Below are 20,427 nucleotides of genomic sequence, written 5' to 3'. Positions count from 1 at the left end.
ATCCATTTCCTTTTTAATGCATTCAGCTGGCATTCTCTGGGTATTTATAGTCATGTTATAATTGTCCTCAGGCTGAAGCACAGATTCCAGCCTGAGTCCAGGAACTAACTATGTCTGAACTGGTTGCTACTCACTGAATACTCTGGTATGGCCCTAGACCACTGGCCTGCTCACTTCTTTGCTGTGGTTCCAAGACACTATTCCCAGCCTTGTGATGTTCCCAGAGAAGGTTTCAAAATTCTGATTTTTCAGTTCCAGATATCTGTTTAACAAGTTCGGGTTATCTTTTCAAGTTCACTTACTAGACAGCCGTGTATGGCCTTGAGCTTAAAGAGAAAGAAAAAGGACTTAATGCACAGCATGTTCTGCACTTTGCCTCATGGTGTCAATGAACTCAAATGTGAACTTCATGAGAGATATGGCTTCTACCCCCTGTAGTGTTAATTGGTAGTTTTTCTCCAGGGATTGCAGGTACTCTGCATGACTCTTTGTCTTCTAACACTATGTCACTTCTGCAAGGTCCTGGCGCTAAAACCTCTCTGACTACTCTCTGCCTGGGAAAGTACAACAGTGTTCCTTTCACAAACATAGGAGGCTTGGGCTTGAAGCCCATTCCCTCCTGTTTTGAGTTCTGTTCCCCTTCCTCTTAGAAGCTGCAGACTGTATTACTTCTTCCAACAATGGCTTGGGAACAGCCTGTTTTACTAGGGAAGCTGACAGACACTTAAGAGAATCTAGATAAGATACTTGCATTCAAATTCCAGATCTGTATTTACCGAAAAAGTAACACTGTGTTGCTCCAGTGGTAGAAATGCTGAAAGGCATGCCTGCCAGTGCCAAGAATGCCACCAGAAAGGCTTGGGCCACTTACAGGATACTAAAGCTACTCTTGGTAGGCACTCCTCAGCAGTGAGATTTATCTGAATTTTAGGACTCAATCAGAGCCTTACAAGGAACCTGCTACTGATGTTAAAGTCTTTCACTATACCCTCTCCAAGAAGTTGTCCATAGTCCTATTAATCTCAATGAAAGAATCAAGAGAATGAATGCACACAAAGCCTTTAAGGCACCCTAAATACCCTGCTTTTAGTATGCTCCTGCCTGGCCAGCAGCTCTTCCAGTCAGCCTTTCTTCTAACAGTAGCTGAGTGTTGACACCAATTTTATTTCAGCCTCTCTAGCTGGCACCTTTCTCAGCAGTAGTCAGTCTTGCAGGAATAAAGTTGTGGCTACAGAAAAGAAACACAAATATTGGGATTGTTTGGGAAAAAAAATACTTTAGTGACTTTCTTGGTGCTGATACTTGTGAAACATGATTGTTGTTATGTCCAGTGGATTAAGCATCTTGAGAACTAGAGTAATGTGCGTGCAGAGATTCTTAAGGATCTCAGAGATGACATTTTTGACAGATAAGCTGGGATTTTCAAGCTTTCTTTGATGCCCTTTCTTCATAGTCATTGCTTCTTCAGAGAGCATCTAACTCATTTCAGCAACTCTTGGAGAAGCATTCCCTCAGAAGCGTTGAAAATTCTCACCAGCAATTAAAAAAAAAATCTGCAGCATTAAGAAGTAAGGAAGTCGGTTTGCTTTTATCTGAGAACCATCGGTATGACAAGTGTGGGAATTTGTTATTTTCTAATATCAAAGTTAAATGGTAACTATCTTGTGCTACAAGTAACTGAGTTTCTGTACCTGTGGGATCACCTCATATGGTGACTTCAGCCAATACACAGTTCTGCAGGTGGCTATGATACCAGACTATCCCTTTTCATTTGCACAATGAGCTAGGGATCTTTTTCTTCTTACTTTGAAGTTTGTTCAGCAAAAATTGACATTGCATAGCAGTTGTTTTATGGGAAAATGATCTTCTGATTTTGTCTGAAAAGCTGAATAACTCTGCATTCTTACTGGATTCGTATGGCTTTAGGTTGCAAGGCCTCTTGGTGAGCCATCAGCAATCTCATTTGACCCTATTTCAGTCCCTTGAATTAATAGATTAAATTGAACTGGCTTTTGGCCGTGATTTGAGTTTTTGAGGGTTTGATTCACCATTGTGCAAACCACCTAGCCTATCTGTTTTTCCAGCTGTCCAAGAGACAGAAATATGTTCCAGAGAACGTGATGTGGTATGTGATTAAGCAGCATGCCCTCCCTGACTTGATGTCCAAGTCTGATAAGTGAATATGGGTTCTTTCTTAAAATCTGTGTTCTTTTGTCCATGCACAGCCATCAATTCTTTTGGAGTATATGGGCTATTTTTTTTTTTAAATTACAGAGTATTTAGGACTTTAATGTAAATAGCATTTTACATTGTGTTTTTCTTAATTTTCTGCATGTATGAATTCCTCGGGAATGACCAGTTTGTGTTTTTATATATGTAATGTTTAAGTCTGTTTCCTAAATGCCACTTAGGAGCAAATGCTTGTCATGAAGCGGCAAAAGGATATGGTGGTGTAATCCCAGATGCCAATCATGTTTTTGAGTCTTATTTTTTTTTTAAACAAATCACACAGAACACAAATACTCCAGGTTTCTCTGTTTTCTTGAGCAGCACAGCCCAGAAATATTTTCACTATTTAATAGGGTTTTTTTTTTTCATCTGTTAGAGAAAGTATACGTATTGATTCATTGTGTTGGTTGCCCAAGGATGATGCTTTTTATTTATTGTTGCAGCTTTCACCTGGATGTCTGGAGAGTAATGGTTTCAGTTTGATACCATCTACTGAGCTTTTGAATATTCAGTTCCTGTAGTTACTATGCCTTTTGCAGATCCTGCCATTGCAGAAATGTGGGTCTGCTCTCTGCTGAGAACTCCGCTCTCTGCAACTGGTTCAGAACCAAGATTGTTGACAACATAATGAATGAATTAAATACCAAACACAAACCCAAAACAAAACACAAAACCCCACCAACTGAAAAACAATAAAATGCATGCAGTTTTCAAATACCATAGCCTGTAAATTGTAATCCCATCAGAAGAACTGCTGCCTAACCCGGTGTCATAATCAGTTTAGGTTCTGAGGATATTTCCAGTCTACATTGTTCTCTCTCAGTTCATGGCCTAATACTTTGTTTATGAGACAGAAGATGATTTGTTACAGATATCCTTCACTAGGTGTTCTTCTAAAAATAATCCTTATAAATAATCCTTTCCTGTAGGAGATAATGGCTTTTCACAGCCAGCAACCTATTATAACCCAGACCAGCTTCCTCCAGAGAATTCTTCCTTTATGGAAAGGAATTTCATCTGCAGGTTACGATGCCTCCTGGATAATTCATCTGGGTTCCTGGTGAGTATGGAGTTACATAAAAACTTCCACATGTTTACGGGTTGCATTATCTTTTCAACATATACAGCAAATAGGGGTTTTTTGTTAAGAGTCTGCAGATATCTGAGCTGCTTAAACCAATATTTCAGCTAATGTCATTAAATGTGTTCCCTTCAGTGTATTGGTACAGCTAGGTGCAAGTTCATTACTTACAGCTGAGTTTCCTCAGTGAAAAATGAATGAAGTGTCTGCTTCTGTCAAGTGCTGTGTGATTTGCAGATAAAAAAAGCATTAGGAAGATTGTTTTCTATTGGGTGTCTTGAAATATAATAAGTCATAATTAGGAGAACTGTAGTTTTCCCTTGGGAAAGTCTATGCTTGCTCTTTTTAATACATTTTTTGGTTTGTCAGTGCTGTAGATTTTGAAAGAAGTATGGGTTTATCACCCTCTGGGTGACTTCTTACAAATACATTTGTTTGTATAGGATTTTGCAGTTGTGGATGTTTGCATACTTAATACTAACGGCTGATAAAAATGGAAGGGAAATAATGTCAATTGTATGAATGTATAATGCAGTGCTCATTAGAATATTAGAAGATCTAGTTAGCGTTTGCTATTACATGTTTGTAGAGCCTTCCCATTAGTGTTTTTTCTAGTGAGTTCATTAGTAGATCTCAAGTGACATGCTCAGGGTTACAGCAACAGTATTCTGTGAGTTAACTTCTACATACACCATGCTACTAAGTTTGACTCCGATGGGTTTTAAAATAAATAAATATGTTTTACAGCATAACAGAAATATCTTACTCTTAAATACATCTGACATATAACAATTCCTTATTTCTTCATCCTAAGGCTATGAATTTTCAAGGAAGATTAAAGTTTCTGCATGGACAAAACAAGAAAGGGAAGGATGGTGCTACTTTGTCTCCTCAGCTCGCTCTGTTTGCAGTAGCTACTCCCCTGCAGCCACCATCTATCCTTGAGATACGAACCAAAAACTTAATCTTCAGAACTAAACACAAACTGGATTTCACACCTACTGGTTGCGATGCAAAGTATGTGTAAATTATTCTTCCTAATGCTCTAATAATTTGCTGATGAGATAGGTTTCAAGTATGTATTTGAAATATAGAGCTGGTTACTCTTTCAGTCAATACTGATGACTGTTTAGAAACCATTAGGATTTTTTTCTTCTGCCCTGCTAGTAAGTAAATATCTCACAACCCTCACCCAAATGTTAAGTTCTTCAGATCTCTGACTTCTAGTAAAGTACTCTCATTTTAACTAGCAGGGTCAAACCTGACTCTTGCCAGTGCTCCTCTGAGGCATATCTTAGAATACTTAAATGCAACTTAAACCACTGAATATCAAAGGGGATGTAGTTCTAAGAGATGCCCTGTTTTGAATTTTAAGCTACTAAAAATACTTACTTGGACAAGAAGATTTAGATAACTGAAGGTAAGTCTCCACTTAATTCTACATGCAAGCACCTGTAGGTAAATGCTGTGAAATAAGGCGAGTCAAACAGTGTCTTTTACTGCAACAAAAGGCAGCTACCTCCTATAAGTGAATGTGTTCAAAAGTATGGAAGTAAGAGTTCATCTGAACTGTAGACTTATGCTGTTTTTTAATGATTTAATACTTTGTGAATCCATTCCTAGTCACTGAAGGCACCTTGGGAGACGAGTAAAAATTTTATGATTTGGTAACTATTATTTATTAGAACCGTCATGCTTCCGCATACAGTTCATATTGCAACAAAATGTAGTTAGCATTTACGTCTGAAATGTTCTAGCCATAATTAACTCACTTGTCATTCGTTCCGTGAGCTGGTTCATCAGCAGTGTTGCAATTTTTTGTTTCTGTGTTCCAGAGGAAAGATTGTCCTGGGATACACTGAAGCAGAGCTGTGTATGAGAGGAACAGGATACCAGTTTATTCATGCTGCTGATATGCTTTATTGTGCTGAAAATCATGTCCGAAGTAAGCTTCATTCCCTAAGAAAGGCTGAAAAGTCAAAGCATGAGTTTTGATTGTTTTAAAAAAAATTGGTTGTTAACAAAAAGAACACTGCTCATTTCATGTAATCTTTCCCTACCTATGAAACCTTATATTGGATGAAGAAATATTTAGTATTTCTATCTAGACCGTTTTAGGTTACGTATTCCAGTTTCTGTCACATCTTGCTCTTCTCACTTCCTTCTCTGCTGTTCAACCCAACTTCTGCTATTTCAACAACTTCCTTTGGGCAAAGGGACTATTTCAAAGTTAGCTTTCCTGTTAGGAAGCTAAATAAAATATTCTGTTTTGAAATCACTGCAAGATTTTTTAACAGGAATTAACCTCTGATTTAGCATGCTAGTGACTTACACTTTTCTGCATTTGATTCTTGGTAGCTTGATTTGGTTTAAATAACACCTTAAGAAGTATAATGTTTTAACCTAAGGAAATAAGTATCAGCTATCTGATACATAACTTTCTAGTGGACTTCTTGGTTTACTTTTTTGTTAGCTTTAACATATTTGTCTTTGGAAGCTACAGAAATTTCTTCAGATATTTTGGTGCTTCTTCTTTTCTACTGACTTCTCTTTAAAAAAATATCTTTTCTTTTGCCCCCTTGTATACAATTAAATAAGCTTCCTCAGTGGGTTAGTTCTAAACGTGTATTAAGCAGGTTTTCTCTTTCAGGTGTAGCTTAGTCATTGTTGCCTATCAGTGGTTTTATTTTTTTGATAAGGAATAAGAAAGAAAATATTTCCAGAATAGAATGAAATGAAACTTTGGTTTGAAATTTTGATTTGAAACTTTGTCTTATAACTAGTTTTGCTTAATTTCTGATGCTAAGATTAAAAGGTCTTGTAGGAAAGATTATTTTTTATTTGGATTCTTAAACTTCCTTTTTTTTTTTAAATTTTATTTTTCTGCCTAATAAGGCAGTGTTTTCAGCAATCTAAACCAAAAATGTAGTATGTTTGTAAAGCATTGCTAGCGAACTGATAGTGGGAGTTAAAAATAATGAATTTTGAAGTACATCTGTATTAACCATTCAAAATGGATTCAGAACTAATGTGTTTTCTAATTTCTTAAGTAATAGTCACTTTTTGAATGTAAAGGAGACTTAGGCTTTTATCATTTACATTATCTAGTATTTATTAATTTCTGTTATTGCAGAAATAATGGATGAAGCTCCATATAGGATGTTGCCAAGCTGTGGTAGATATTTTACAATTGCTTGCGGTTTTGGCTTTTAATTTACTGGTAAATTAAAGTAGATATCTTAAAGTGAAAGATCATCCTGTTTCACTAGGACATTAGTGCTGCACAGAAGCGGGTGATTTAGGACATGAGATTTGTGAAATTGCTTTACAAATGGGATTACTTTCATGACATGCCTGATTTTCCTATTTTTATTCACTGGACAGTAAACTGTATGCTTTGCTTACTCTTTAACTCTAGTGATGAAAACCGGTGAGAGTGGAATGACTGTGTTTAGGCTTCTAACCAAAGAAAATCGATGGGCCTGGGTACAGGCAAATGCACGTCTTGTCTACAAAAATGGACGACCAGATTACATCATTGCCACACAAAGACCTCTTACGTAAGTCATCATTGCATAAATCAGAATACTTAAAACACTGAAAACTTTTGTTTATGTTCAGAAAGGAACTTTTTATTTTTAACTAAAGCCCCTTTATATACTGAACTCCAAAAATAAAACCTCTTTCATTTTGCTAACAAGCATTGAAGAGAATTCTGATATTTCAGTACTTATACAGTATAGTACTCTTTAAGTGTAAATTTTAGACATTTTGATTTCATGTAGAGAATAAGAATAGTGGTACAAGCACCCAAGTTATTCCATCAAACCTATTTTTAATCCAGCATCTCTGTTAGCAAAAATTAAGTTAATCCAACTGCAGTTGTGTGGAAGAAACAATGGATAACATAAAGAAATAAAGTCCTTTATGTTGCTGAAGTAAATTCTACATAATATGGAATTCAGCATTATTATACAGGTTAAATAATTTTTGCTAAGCAGTCTGTAAATTGGAGAAAAAGAGGTACTGTGTTGTGGAAGCATTCATTTACTTGCTATGCCAAGAAAAAACATAATGCATGTAACAAAGCTCACTTATTTTTGTTTCAGCTCATAACACACAGAAAATGGTGTATACTATCTAGATTTAATTGCAAATGTAATATGTAGAGGTGGCATTACAGTCCTAAGCTCCTTATTTCATAATCTGCCTCTTAGTTTAACTCAGCCAAGTTGAGCTGGAATAGCTAGGAATTTGAAAAATGCCTACTAATAGAATAGTTCTTTTTTTTAGTATTAATTCCAGAGGGCAAAAAATTGCTCTAACTGTTTAGTACTGCAGTATTATGCTATATATCTGATTTATTTTCAGAGAGGAAGAAGGGGCAGAACATTTACGGAAGCGTAACATGAAGTTGCCCTTCATGTTTGCCACTGGTGAGGCTGTATTGTATGAGGTGTCTTTCCCTGTGTCGAGCCTTACGGATCCCTCTCAGGCGAAGAACAAAAGCACGACGGGAAAAGGAGCCAAAGCAACGCCACACAATGATTCTGTGGATCCAAACTCCCTCCTTGGTGTTATGTTGAGGCAAGATGAGTCTGTGTATCTCTGTCCTCCAGCATCACATAAACTTTCCTTTGAGCGGAACTTCTTTGCAGACAGCAGGGATGGACTGGGTGATGTTAGCAGCGGATGGACAGATAATCTCCTGCCTACTGGAAATCATAACATTCTCAAACGGGAGCTAGTGGAGTGTTCCCAAGACAGTAATATACCACTTCCTGAAGACAGTGCAGCACTCTTTCAAGATAGCAAACCCAGTGATTTGTACAGCATCATGAAAAATTTGGGCATTGACTTTGAAGATCTGAAATGTATTCAACAGGATGAAGAGTTTTTTAAAACTGATATATCTGGTATGGATGATATTGGGGACATCGACATAACTGATGAAATCCTGACTTACGTTCAGGATTCCTTAAATAAGTCTGACTTTTTATATTCAGGCTGTAACCAGCAGCAGCCCCTGGTCCAGAATGAAGGTTGCTTGGTGCAGCAAGAATTAGATCCACATCAACTTCATCAGCACCAGAAACAGCTTGTGGAGCAGCAGCAGCAGCTCTGTCAAAAGATGAAACATATGCAAGTCAATGGGATGATCACAAATTGGAGCTCTGGCACCGGCATGCCTATTAGCTGCTCCCAGCAGCAACCCCAGCAATATGTATTCCCCGGCATGCATGCCACTACATCTGAGTTCTCTTACAAATCAGAAGTAAACAGTTCCCCTTATGCATGTAGGCAAGAACTTATTCCTTGCAAGCAACCCACAGCAGTGATGCCACAGCACTCTAATTTTGCCCAAATGGATTTTCCTGTAGCAGGTTTTGAAAGATCGACCTATTCTGCATCTTCCAACTTAGAGGATTTTCTCAGCTGTTTGCAGCAAGTCCCTGAAAATCATGAGTGTGGGATAAACTCTGAGTCAGTTATGCTCACTCCTCAAACATGTTATGCAGGCGCTGTTTCTATGTACCAGTGTACACAAGAAGCACAGCCCAGCTGCGTGGATCAAATGCAGTATGATCCTATGATGGCGGGTCAACAAACGTTGTTGAACAAGGTAATGTAAACGCCATTGTTATATTGCTTGCATTTTGGATAGTGGATATTTGGATATTTTGGATAGTTTTTTTTGTTGTTGGTTTGGGTGGCTACAGGTATGCAAAGTTTGTCGAAATTGAATCACTGAGTTTGAAAGTGATGGATTGACAGCAAGTGAATATCCTTGCCTTATTTATTCAATAGGTTGAAGAGAGTTGCATTTGGTCACGTTTTTATATATGTGTATCCGCATCCTGGTAGGTCTCTTTGACAGTATTAAAGGAAGAGAGAGTGAACAAGTCTGTTGTAGCTACCAGTGATTTTTCCAGTAGCAGCAAAGGAAAAGCAGATTGGTCAAAAGCTTGGAATTTGCATATATGCCTTTTTAGAGGAGTGAAATGATGTTTCTAATGCTCTCTGTCACATTTATTTTCATGAAGTATGTTGTAAGGATCCAGAAAAATAGCTTGTTTTAAAATTTTAATGTTCTCTAGCTGCTCAACCTTGTATGATTTTAGGATTGCTTTAAAGCATCGGATTGTAATATTACTTAAATAGTATTGCATTTCTACACATGATACTGCAAAAATATTTTTACGCATTTCGATAAATGAAATTCAGCTTGTTCTTCAAGCTACTGTATAAATTGTCTGTTGAAGACAAAAGGGCAGGAAAAACTCACATTCACAGTACGTATGTTGGACCATTTTTATGTTGTGCTAAGGAGAATGCGTGATAAATGCCATAGAGGAGAGGAGCCTCGCTGTGTGACAGGCTGCAGTTTTAAGTGCAGTTCTTCATTGGGAAAATTAACTTAGAAAACAAAATTCAACTACTCAGGCAGTTCCTGTTTCTGAATAACCTTCATTGAAGTACTTCAGAATGTTTCATTTTTTTCTGTTAATGCTGCTCAAGTACATAGCCGCTATTCTTTTTTATTTAACTTGATGCATTAATCACTAGACTAGTGATCCTACAAATGCTTACGGACATGCATAAGCATTTACAGAATTAATTAGCATTTACATTAGCATTACAGTATTAATTAGCATTTAACCTGCAGAAGACAGAGGTGAAGAATGCTAGTAGAACATACCCAGTTTTTCAGTATGCTTAATAAGAGTACAAAACATCCGTTTTAAAACTGTTTCACTGGTGGAAAGAACACAGTTGCAGAACTACAGAAATATAGCTGAAATATGGGACAGTTCAGCAAGATGACTAACCTGCCCAAGAGCTGTAATAGCATGAAGTGACTTCATCAAACTACAGTCCACAGTGCTTGGCTGTATGTTGCCTGGCTGTGGTGAGTGTTACCAGTCCTTCACAGTGCTTAATAACAGGGTTGCAAAGCAGTTCCAGGGTCGTCCAAGTTCATCCTTATACTATAGAATTGCTGTACGGTGTGGTCCATCACTATTGAACAGCCAGCATTTTCCATTTCTTTCTTATTAATGCTTGATTTCAAATTCTATTATTTTGTAAGTTATTTTGTTGTTATGCTGCCTCAATTGCTTGTTAAGGCCCTCTTTTAGTTATTTTCTTGCTTACTTTTTTTGTCTCATCTATCTGTAAGAAGCTCAGTGACTAATAACTAAGACAGCATTTCTGAATGCAATAAATGAATAAGTCTTTTACATCATATTGACTAGAATGCTGCACTGCAATAGTAATATCGCGTTTAGCTTGTTTGGTGTAAAAGACTGAATGAAGGCCACTTTGTGAAATGTTATCTTTATTCAAGCTGTTTAGAGGCAAATTCAGCTGCTCTTACCACGGTATGCCCGTGCTGTGTGGGTCTGGATCACACTGCCTAAGCAGAAGTCTGGTGCAAAACTGGTGTTCCGCTTGTGCACGTTAGCTCCTCTTTACCTCTGCAGAGATCTGCTGAACATTTGTCCAAATGAGCTTAAAAGAGAAGCACACTTCTTGATGAGATAAGGAAGGATTATTCCCCCAGCCTGTTTTGTAAGAGTGATTGTGGATAGCTGATAGCTATCTCCAAGTCATTGTAGGCCTAAAACTATGTATACCAACTGGGTGCAGTGGGGGATGGGAAGAGGCTGCCTGTTCCTAAACTAAATAGCATTGATTTTTGCAGCCTATACTGCTATATACTGTTCATGTGGAAAAAAAACTTCTCCTGTATTGTACATTGGAATGTACTCAGTTTTGACCTCTAGTTGTATCTACCAATTGACATTTGTATAGATTGAGAGCATAGTGAAGCTCTGTGTAAACCAAAGTTGTTCTGGAGAAACATTTTAATGTAGAAACATTTTTTTTTCACCTAGAAACTTCATTACTCCAAAGAAAAATAAGCCTGTATTTATACACGCTTGTGTGACAGAGATTGTATGTAGTCTTGTGTCATAGGAGTTAAAGAACTTCAAAGTATGAGAACTCATTGGAATTAGTAAGACAGAAGTATAGCTGCTGCACTTGAGGTAATCTTGAAAAATATCACCTGTGCCAAAGCCATAGTGGCAAATAATATACTTTTCTTTATTGTAAATCGGGACAATGTATCACTGTTTATGAGAAACTTCAGGTTTTATTTTATTTCTAATTGGTAACTTTAATAGGGATGAGGCTAAGTAGATAGAATGCTGCTGTCTGAGCATACATTCACGCAGCCAAGGCAAAGTAGGGCAGTCTTTGTGGCTGGATTTAGTACGCTAACATCCCTGTCAGTGGTTGAAGTCTGGAGAGAGGACAGACGTTGCTGGGCAAGCCATGATTGCTATCCTTTCCTCAGCATTCTAACTCCCATCGATTTCTACATGAAAAGACTAAGAGATTAGAAAGCCAGAAGGGTCTGTTGTGGTCATCTGCCTTGATCTTCTATCTAACTTGTACTTGCAGTAAGATCACAGCCGGCGTAGTCTAAAAACACTTTTGGTGATGGAGAAGGGCAGAAAGCCTTAGATAATTTAATTGCTTGTTTAAGGTCAGTATTCCTTTATTTAACAAGAGAAACCTTGCTAAATATTAGATTCTGTGTTGAGACCTTTCTTAGAAATTTTAATGAGCATGCTCATCTTCTTAATGAAGAATACTGAAATAATCTGCTCCTGTCCAGAGTAATCCTAGCTTATGTTATTGTAGCTGTCTTTAGAAGTATGGCAGCTTTGATTAAAAACATAATTCACATGGCTATGGCCTTGTTAAAAACTTAGAATAACAGTGCACTGTCACTCAAATTTCAGTGTTTGTGTAGAAGGGGAGGGAAAAAAACAATTTTGAAAACACAGCATATTTTGATACATGAATGAATGGATAATATACGGTTTTCAGAACAAATGAATGAGAACTTAGAATGTAAGCTACTCCCAAAGAGGTAATGGAAACATTTAAAATATTTTGTTCTCTTTTCTTTGCATGACTGAATGGAGTATTTTCTGGATAAAGAAATATCAGTTATAAAAAACTCTTCATCCTTAGCATGACGGGAGGCATTAAATCAGATGATTAAAATAGTCCTATGAACAATTATGTCAAGGCTGATGAAAGCCATTCATTGCTCTTACTTGCCGTTGTCGATACAAAAACTGTCAAAAAAGCCCACCCTCCAACAGCTCAGCCTGTAAACTGAGTGTGGGACGCTTCAGCTTACAAATAGGCATTGCATGTGCGTTCCTGGAAGAGCTGTAAAGTGTGGATCTCATTGCAGACGTGAAAATATTTAAATAGGTTGCTTTATGATATAACAGCTGAATCGAGAAATTAGGAGTGCTCAGTCAATCTGTACTTTGTACAAATGGAAACTGTACTATGATTTAGATAAGTGATGCTTCTTCCTTTAGCCAGAGGGATTCCTAGTGACTTCAGCATGGGTAAGTTTTGATGATAATTGAGACCATGCATTAATGCAAATTTACTTCTCATCATTCATTATTTAGAAAAAAAACCAACCCAACCCAAAATGTTTTAAACCTATCCATTATATTTTAAGAGTTCATCTAGTCTGTGTCTTTGGGAACACTTTTAAAAAGCTTTAAGTACATCAGTTTCCCATACTAACCATTTATATTGTCTTTTTTTTCCTGCCAGTTCCAAACCAGTTTCAATGGAGGAAATGTAAATGAAGCGTATCCCTCTCAGTTAGATGTGATCAGTAATGCACAGACTGCCACACATCTTCAGCCTCTTCATCATCAGACAGAACCCAGATCCTTCTCAGATTTGGCATCTAGTGGATTTATGTGATTCAGATCTAGGAGCTCCATCTGTGATTTTGTCTGGGTGTCAGGATGCTCTGAGGAAAAGCTTTCAGGAAAGCTCCGAGGAAAGTCTATCTTTGAGCATTGGACTTCAACACCTAAATTACACTTTGAGAATATGAGGTTGGTTGCACTATATACTGGTGGATATGTAATCCAAGACATGGCTTTTTAGAGTGACAGGTGGAATTAAAACTTTGACTAAAAGTATGCGTGTGCTGTTTTCCATCAGGCTGACTGTGTCATTGCAGTATGGGTTACATATGTACTGCAGACTTGTCATGCTATACAACATAAGATAAGGCAAATGGTTTTGTTGTTTAGAAAACAATTGGGCACTTTACAAATAGCATCAATGGCACAAGGAAGAAGATTTCACATGTGGATTATTTCCAGACTTATTTTTTAAAAAACTATTAAAAAGCTCTGAATTCATGAGAATCAAAAGCACTTAATTTTATTGCATACTAAGCTCTTTAATCACTTATTTTATATTTAAATCCTTTTGTTTTAAGTCTCCATTACTAGCACTTTAATAGAAAGCTTAATACAAGGATATGATATGCAACTTCAGGTTTTCTATGAAACAGATCCCTTGCATTCCTCCTTTTCTTGTCAACCTTAAGTGCCTCACAATTTAGCTACCTTGTTTCTGATGAGAGCTTATTTTAGCAAACCTCACTGTAATTGTCATCAATACTATGTCAATTTTAACTAACATCTACAGTGCTACTGACTTTATCTTTTTTTCCCCCCTCCTAAAGATAATTTGTTTGGAGAGCGATTTCATTCTTTATCTGTGGATTTGTTACACTGTTATTAGGAGTTGTTCTGAATTTGGTTCAGCTGAAGAGTTTTGGTTGATTCTATACTGCTTTTCTGCTTTCTTCAGGTAATACAGGGTATAATAAAAAAAAGCAGATTTTGCCGAGGGGGAGGAACAGATCCTCAGGATTAGTTTTAGATTATTAATGCTGAAAAACATGTGCCTTATCTTGTGTTAAAAAGCTCATAATGTTCTTTAGAAATAATACAAGGCTGCTCTATGCAAATACTCTCATTAAAATGGATATTGAAAAGGATTGCATTTTAAATAAGGGGGAAAGGAGTCTCAATAGCAGTTGGTATTGACATTTACTTTGATGCAGTTTTCAATGTCTGTAGTGAAGAAAGAATCAGTTTTGGTTTAAACTTCATCCTTAGGAAATGACACTGCAAAGTATAGTGAGGTTGTTCTTTTATGCATGTTTATCCCTTTGAAAAGTTTTGTGCAAAATATTAAATTGGGAAAAGAAAAAAAAAATCATTAGAGAAATTCTCCTTGTAATATCTTTCATTTTCAGAAAAAAAAGCCCACCACATTCACAAGACATTCTGGGGTTTTGTTTTATTTTTACCTGAGAGGATTTTTAGAATTGCAAGCACCAGTGTTTGGTGCAAAATAATCTACATGAAAAATACAGAAATGTGTATATGTTCAAAATATTTCATATTATTGTGTGTTGTATAGTTCATATATAATAAAATGTCTTTGTAAAATATTTTAAACCAGTTAATTTTAAAGTGTTACATCATTACATGTGAAGAACAATTTTTTTACATTTGTTATATGTAATATAAAATAGCAATTTATCCTGTTTGTTTAAAACAGGCAAGAGTAAAATTGACTCCCTCCAGACAGTTGGCAATATTGTTTAATACGAGGACAATCACTTAAAATTGGAATCTTTTCATAGGTGAAACATGCTTTCTTCAAAGAGGAGCATATTTTCTTCTAATCTGTGTGATATGATGTGCTAGGCCAAACTTCTAATTCAGTTACACCTCTTCAGATTAATACTTTCAGCAGTTCTTTTAAGTGAAATTACCATATATGAAAGGGACATAAAGGAAGCGATTACTATTCAGGAAAAGCCCATAAAGATTTTGTGGGTTGTATTACAGGATTGCGGGTTTTTGTTTTAACGTTTCAGATTTTGTTTTCAGCACAAGACATCAGTACCAGAATTAATTAGTGTCATTTGTATTAATTTGTGATTCTGTCTTTTTTTTTTAGTTGAAGGTCTTATTTTAAGCCAATTTCTGAAACGTCTTCCATATCTAGCTAGAGTATCATGTTTGCATTTGAACTTGAAAATTTAGAAGAATGCTGTAAAACTGCAAGGTTCAAAGGGATAATATGTGTTTTACATCTTACAAACCAGTATATATCCTGTTTATGAATTTAGTTAAACCAAATACATGTTGTCCTATCACTAAGTGCCAAGGGTGCAGTACTACCACTGTGCTGCCCTACTTACTGTAAAGAAATTAGTTGTTTATATGCATATCAGTGTATTTTGTGCATTATCTTATGTGTACAGCATTGACTGTATTAGTGCACTCTTGATCTGCACCAAACTGTACCTGCAATGCACAGATCTCTAAATCGGATCTCTATTAGCCCTTCAAGTCTGTTAAGAGTATAACCCAGTGTTAGTCAGTGTTACTGTCCATTTTCGTACAAGTTTTCTTAGCTTGTTTTTCTTTCCAGTTCTTATCTCTCCTTTGCTATGCCTGCACATACCATGCAATACACCTCTTGCATTAAGGTATGGTTTTGTAGTGCTCTTGCTCATCTCCGGTAAGATTTGTAAGACATAATATATGGTAATAAAATAATCACTTGAATGTAGCTGAAATGTATGTTCTTTTACTGCAAAAATGTTTGATTTCAGCAGTATACAAAAAGATATGTTATACAGTTACTAATCTTTTCAGAGCTCGTCATCTAGTAGTTTACAAAACTTGTTATTTACGTCACTGTGGACTTTGCACTTCTCTGAATATTAGATGCAAGTACAATGTATATAATTTAGATTGGTGAACAAATGTGTATTTGTCCATTGAATTAGTATTTTATACTTGCATGAAAATAAGTTTATAAATAAACTTTGTAAATAGTGAGCCACAATTAGCAGTTGGAAGGCTTCTATATTCATTGCTTAGTGACAGTAAATTCACAGTTGAACAGTACTGAGGCAGGAATAGATTTCTGCATAGATGCTGCTAAAAATAAAAAGCATTTTCTGTTTTGAGATTTGTAGCTGGCCATTGGTAACCTGTTAGCTGGTTATTGCTATTTCATAAATAGTGATTTTAAGTTAAAAATACAGTTCTATTAGTTTATTTCTAATTACTGTTCTTACTGTTTCCTGTTTGCTATATCAGCTTTGCATGATAATCTTTTAAAATCAGTTGTGACGCTATAGCAATTGTTCCGCTGTAATCTCCTATGCAGTTAACCAAACTTAATAGGTCTTTGGTTTTGTGACATGATGGACAAGAATTTAATTGGTTTCAACTACACTATTATCTTGTAATGTATTAAGACACGTCTTATCCAGAATCAGTACTAGGCTGTGAACCCTGTATTGTAGGTCCTCTTGTTTACTCTTCTTGCATAGCACAAAAAGACACGCTAAGATACAAGAGTAATCAGCAAGGCTGCAAATCTATGAAGTAACATCTGGAAATAATCAGGCAATAATAAAAGCAACACAGGCCATCCTTTTTTGTAGTCTGTTGCATTTGTTCAAAGGATACCTTCAAGCTACATGTCGACCTGTTCCGGGAAGTGAAGTTCTCACTGCAACCAGTTTTAAAGGAGGGAATTACTTTCTTCTGGATTAAGCCATTTTCTTTGTTTTATGGAATTCTATTTCTAGTTCAACATGAAAGTTAACAACCATGGCAGTACCTAACCTGTGGTAGGCCACTGCATCATAAGCTCAGGTAGTTTGTTGGTTGAAGTCATCATCTTACTCAAGGCTCTGTCAGAGGGAGGCTCTCCCAAGTAACTCTAATGGAGATTCATTTTCCTGCTGAGGAACTACATTTGCCGCTTACACAGTTAAACTGAGAGCTGTTTTATTCTCAGGTGATTTTGTTTACCTCAGAATTGGCTTATTAAATTAGGTTAAAGTTACCATCTATAATAAGAGCCCGATTCTACTTTTAATTTTATATTCTGTCAGTTGATTAAGTTGAGAAATTACCTTCTTGCCTTCTTCCCTCTCTGCCTAGGTAGACATCCTTCCCCACAAACTAACACTTCCAGTGCTAAATAAGTAACACTAGACCAAAACAACTTTAGATATCCAGAACACGACATCTAAAACTTAATAATGAAATTCCACCCATGGTATACTCTGCATAATGTGGACATGTAATGATTTCCTGCATGGGCCACAGCTCACTTTTATCACTTTCGTTTCTGTTGCCTCCGGTAAGCAATATTTACTTTGGTTGCTTACTAGGGAATCCTAGTCAAGTCTCCAGAAAAACATCCATTCTTCCTCTTAAGCAGCTTCTGGTGTATTGATTTTTGTGGTGAACCTGCATTTTATAAATCCTCTTATCTCATGAAGCAGATCTTCCTGACAAGTAAAGAAGGACCATAATAGCTGTTGATGCATTACTAAGTGCAGAATTTTCAGATATTCAAACCAAAATGTAAAATCAAAGATTGAGTCTATGGAATAATGAGATTTATTCTATATAACCTAACCTGCCTAGTCATGATCCAGCAGGCAATGTAATTACCATTAAATAAAGCTGTATACAATTTAGTTTCAGAACTAGCCAGTCTTTGACAAAGTAAGAGGTTCCTCAACATTAAAGTTTTGTAATTTGGAACAAACATCTCATGAATAACAGAGAGTGGGAAAGCAAGGGTTGTAGCATTTAGGAGATAGGACATGCACTTAGGACAACTGGGTTCTTCAGCAGGAGGTGCTGGGTACCCAGAGTGTAGTCTGTAGCCAAGTGATTCAGGCAATGACCCTGCTCTTCAGCTGCACCTTTCTCGTTCTCATAAGGGGAGAAGTGTCTTCAGTTCTGAGTGGAGGTTTGAATGTAAAGGCCCCCAAACCAAAAGAAAGCAACAACGATGGCTTGACCATGTATGATCTTACATCTGCAGTAGATGGAGGATCTTTGTAGCTGAAATATGCTCTAGGTCTTACAAAAGGTGTTATTCCCTTTGGTTTTACCTGTCCGTACTGCCATACATGTTTTTTATAGTACGTTTTCCAAGTTCTCATCTCATTATCATCACCAGTGTCTCAGAGACCTGTTTTTACAAAAGCCGTGTATTGCTCTTCCAAGTTATAAATAGAACTGTAGCGAAGAGAAGAATAACTTTTCTACCAGTAGAGCTTCAAGTACAATACTAAGAGCTGGGCAGGGCTTCACCGTAGTGTCAATCATTATAAAAATATAACAGTCTTTGGCTTGCAGAATTCCCTAAAGTTACTGGACAAAATGGTATGCATTCTTGAGTCCATGGTGGGTGGCGGTAGCATTGCTCTGTAACATGTACATGCGTGCATGCAGTGAGGCCTTGATCATAAAGGAACATGATCATGTGCCAAAGAATGTTTTAATAACACTGGCATATAATCAACTCTTGAAAAGCTAATAAAAGCCTATGACACCTCATTCAATGTAAAGAAGTATCTGCATTAAACTTCAGTACGTAAACTTTTATGTGGTTAACTTCATGGCTCAAGTCTATTTTCAGTCCCTCAATTGTTCTTAATAAAATAAATAAAAGGAAATTCTCAGGCAAATAAATGTTTTTCTAACTTAATGCTTCAATTTTAATATTGCTAGGTAAAACAACAATGGCAGGAACTTCAGACCAAGAATATTTTTATTAAGCAGTAGGATTATTGAAATTATCAGTTAAAAGATTGTAGATAAACCTCATTGACATGCTTCTAAAGTCATGCTTTTCCCCTCAGATATTGGTGTGCGAAGTCACAATCATCAAGTTGGTTCCGTTCCCTCCTTGTTTGCAAATATCTAAAACTAGCATTTAAAATGTTTCCTGATAAAGATGAGAATGAGACAGATTTCCTTGTTCAGCGATGACTTCAAAATCGTGGGAGTTCAAAAGGCTTTGCCGCTTGCTCTGTACCAGTAAAATCTGGACAAGAGTGAAATGTGGCGAAAGATCCTGATCTGAGGGATGGAAAACTCAAACATTTTTCAGTTCTTTTATTTATTTTTAAAAGTAGGATTTTTTGTTTATTAATGGACACACTTGCCTAGCTACTCTCAGGAGTCACATAAAACTTGCATAGAATCTTCTCCCGTAGATGTTAACAGAATGAGACAAATTTGAGCTTGTCATTTAGATGCTATCAATGCTTCTCGCAGCCTCTGCTGCTTCCTAATGAAGACAGCTGAGTTGAGTAGGTTGTTCCCACATGGCAAATGCACCCAAGGAGTTCAGATAGCTTGTAGTAGACTGTAGCAAGAACAGTCACTTCATGGCTGGAGTGGCTTGTTTCCTTAAGGGAGGAGGTAGCAAGACTCCTACCACTATATTACAGAGCAGCTGCTAACAGGACACGCAAAGGTTCAAAGTTGCTCAAACCTCTTAACCCCTTTATAAATACCACAGAGAGAGGCATATTGCTAACTGCTGCTCACAGTTAGGGAGCAGGGCCTGGAGCCAACTGTAAGGTCCTAGACCAGACTTGTCTGAGACAATTGTGGAGAAACTGGTGACTCACTTTTGTGCAATAGACTACTTGTTCTAGTACAGCCTTTCTGCCAGGGCTTGACTGCCGGCAGTCGGGAAGAACTGCATCCAAATGTAGAGCGTTGCAACAAACACCAGATGAGCTCCTGCCCAGGAACTTGGAGTAACTAACGTGAATTACTTGATGCTCAAAATGAGCAGAATTCCCTGCTTCTAAATACACATCACTTCACACTTATGGGGGCAGGGAGAGCTGTTGGGGGTGTGTGCGGGAATTCCAACAAGTTGGGTAAACAGCATGATTTATAACACCTAATGCCTAAAGCAAATACCAAACTATTTTAGAGTCTGTTTTCCTCTGATGTGGCAACTGTCGGCTCAACTCTTGTCCACTTTGCAATATCACTTAAGTAGCAGCCCTCAATTGATAAAACCTGTTGGGTAACACGACCCAATCTGAACAGCTGCTAAGTTGCTCGTGTTATCTGCTTTCTGTAGCTTTGCAACTCTTCTTCGCTACTATTCTTTGGAACTTCTCACTGATCTCCATGCCTCATTCTGCCCACCACTCTCTTTTACAGGGCACATTGCTGAGTAGTTCCTGCTATGGCAACTCAGAGCAGATAACCGTGAAAGTAACACACAACCTAATGTATATGTTTATGTGTGTGAGCTTAAACAGTTTTTCCTGTTTTGCAACATATGGGGAATTTTTTCGTAGTAGTCCTTTAATGGAGATGCTGATTTTCTTTTTTAGA

The 20,427-nt window shown here is 37.0% G+C and overlaps 1 protein-coding gene across 1 annotated transcript in view; it reads left to right on the top strand.

Moving 5' to 3' along the window:
• Nucleotides 1-13,259, top strand: part of AHR (aryl hydrocarbon receptor) — a 61,328-nt gene extending 48,069 nt beyond the window's left edge. Inside the window, exons 6-11 of the mRNA XM_054057920.1 lie at nucleotides 3,159-3,289; nucleotides 4,125-4,327; nucleotides 5,146-5,255; nucleotides 6,729-6,870; nucleotides 7,682-8,933; nucleotides 12,968-13,259. Coding sequence (XP_053913895.1) covers nucleotides 3,159-3,289; nucleotides 4,125-4,327; nucleotides 5,146-5,255; nucleotides 6,729-6,870; nucleotides 7,682-8,933; nucleotides 12,968-13,123 — 1,994 coding nt within the window. The 3' untranslated portion in view covers nucleotides 13,124-13,259. The remainder of the gene's footprint in view (nucleotides 1-3,158; nucleotides 3,290-4,124; nucleotides 4,328-5,145; nucleotides 5,256-6,728; nucleotides 6,871-7,681; nucleotides 8,934-12,967) is intronic.
• Nucleotides 13,260-20,427: the final 7,168 nt, after the last annotated feature.

The sequence above is a fragment of the Cuculus canorus genome, chromosome 2 (genome assembly GCF_017976375.1).
Source record: "Cuculus canorus isolate bCucCan1 chromosome 2, bCucCan1.pri, whole genome shotgun sequence".
NCBI classification, from domain to species: Eukaryota; Metazoa; Chordata; class Aves; order Cuculiformes; family Cuculidae; genus Cuculus; species Cuculus canorus.
This window is presented reverse-complemented; position numbering and strand designations above follow the sequence as displayed.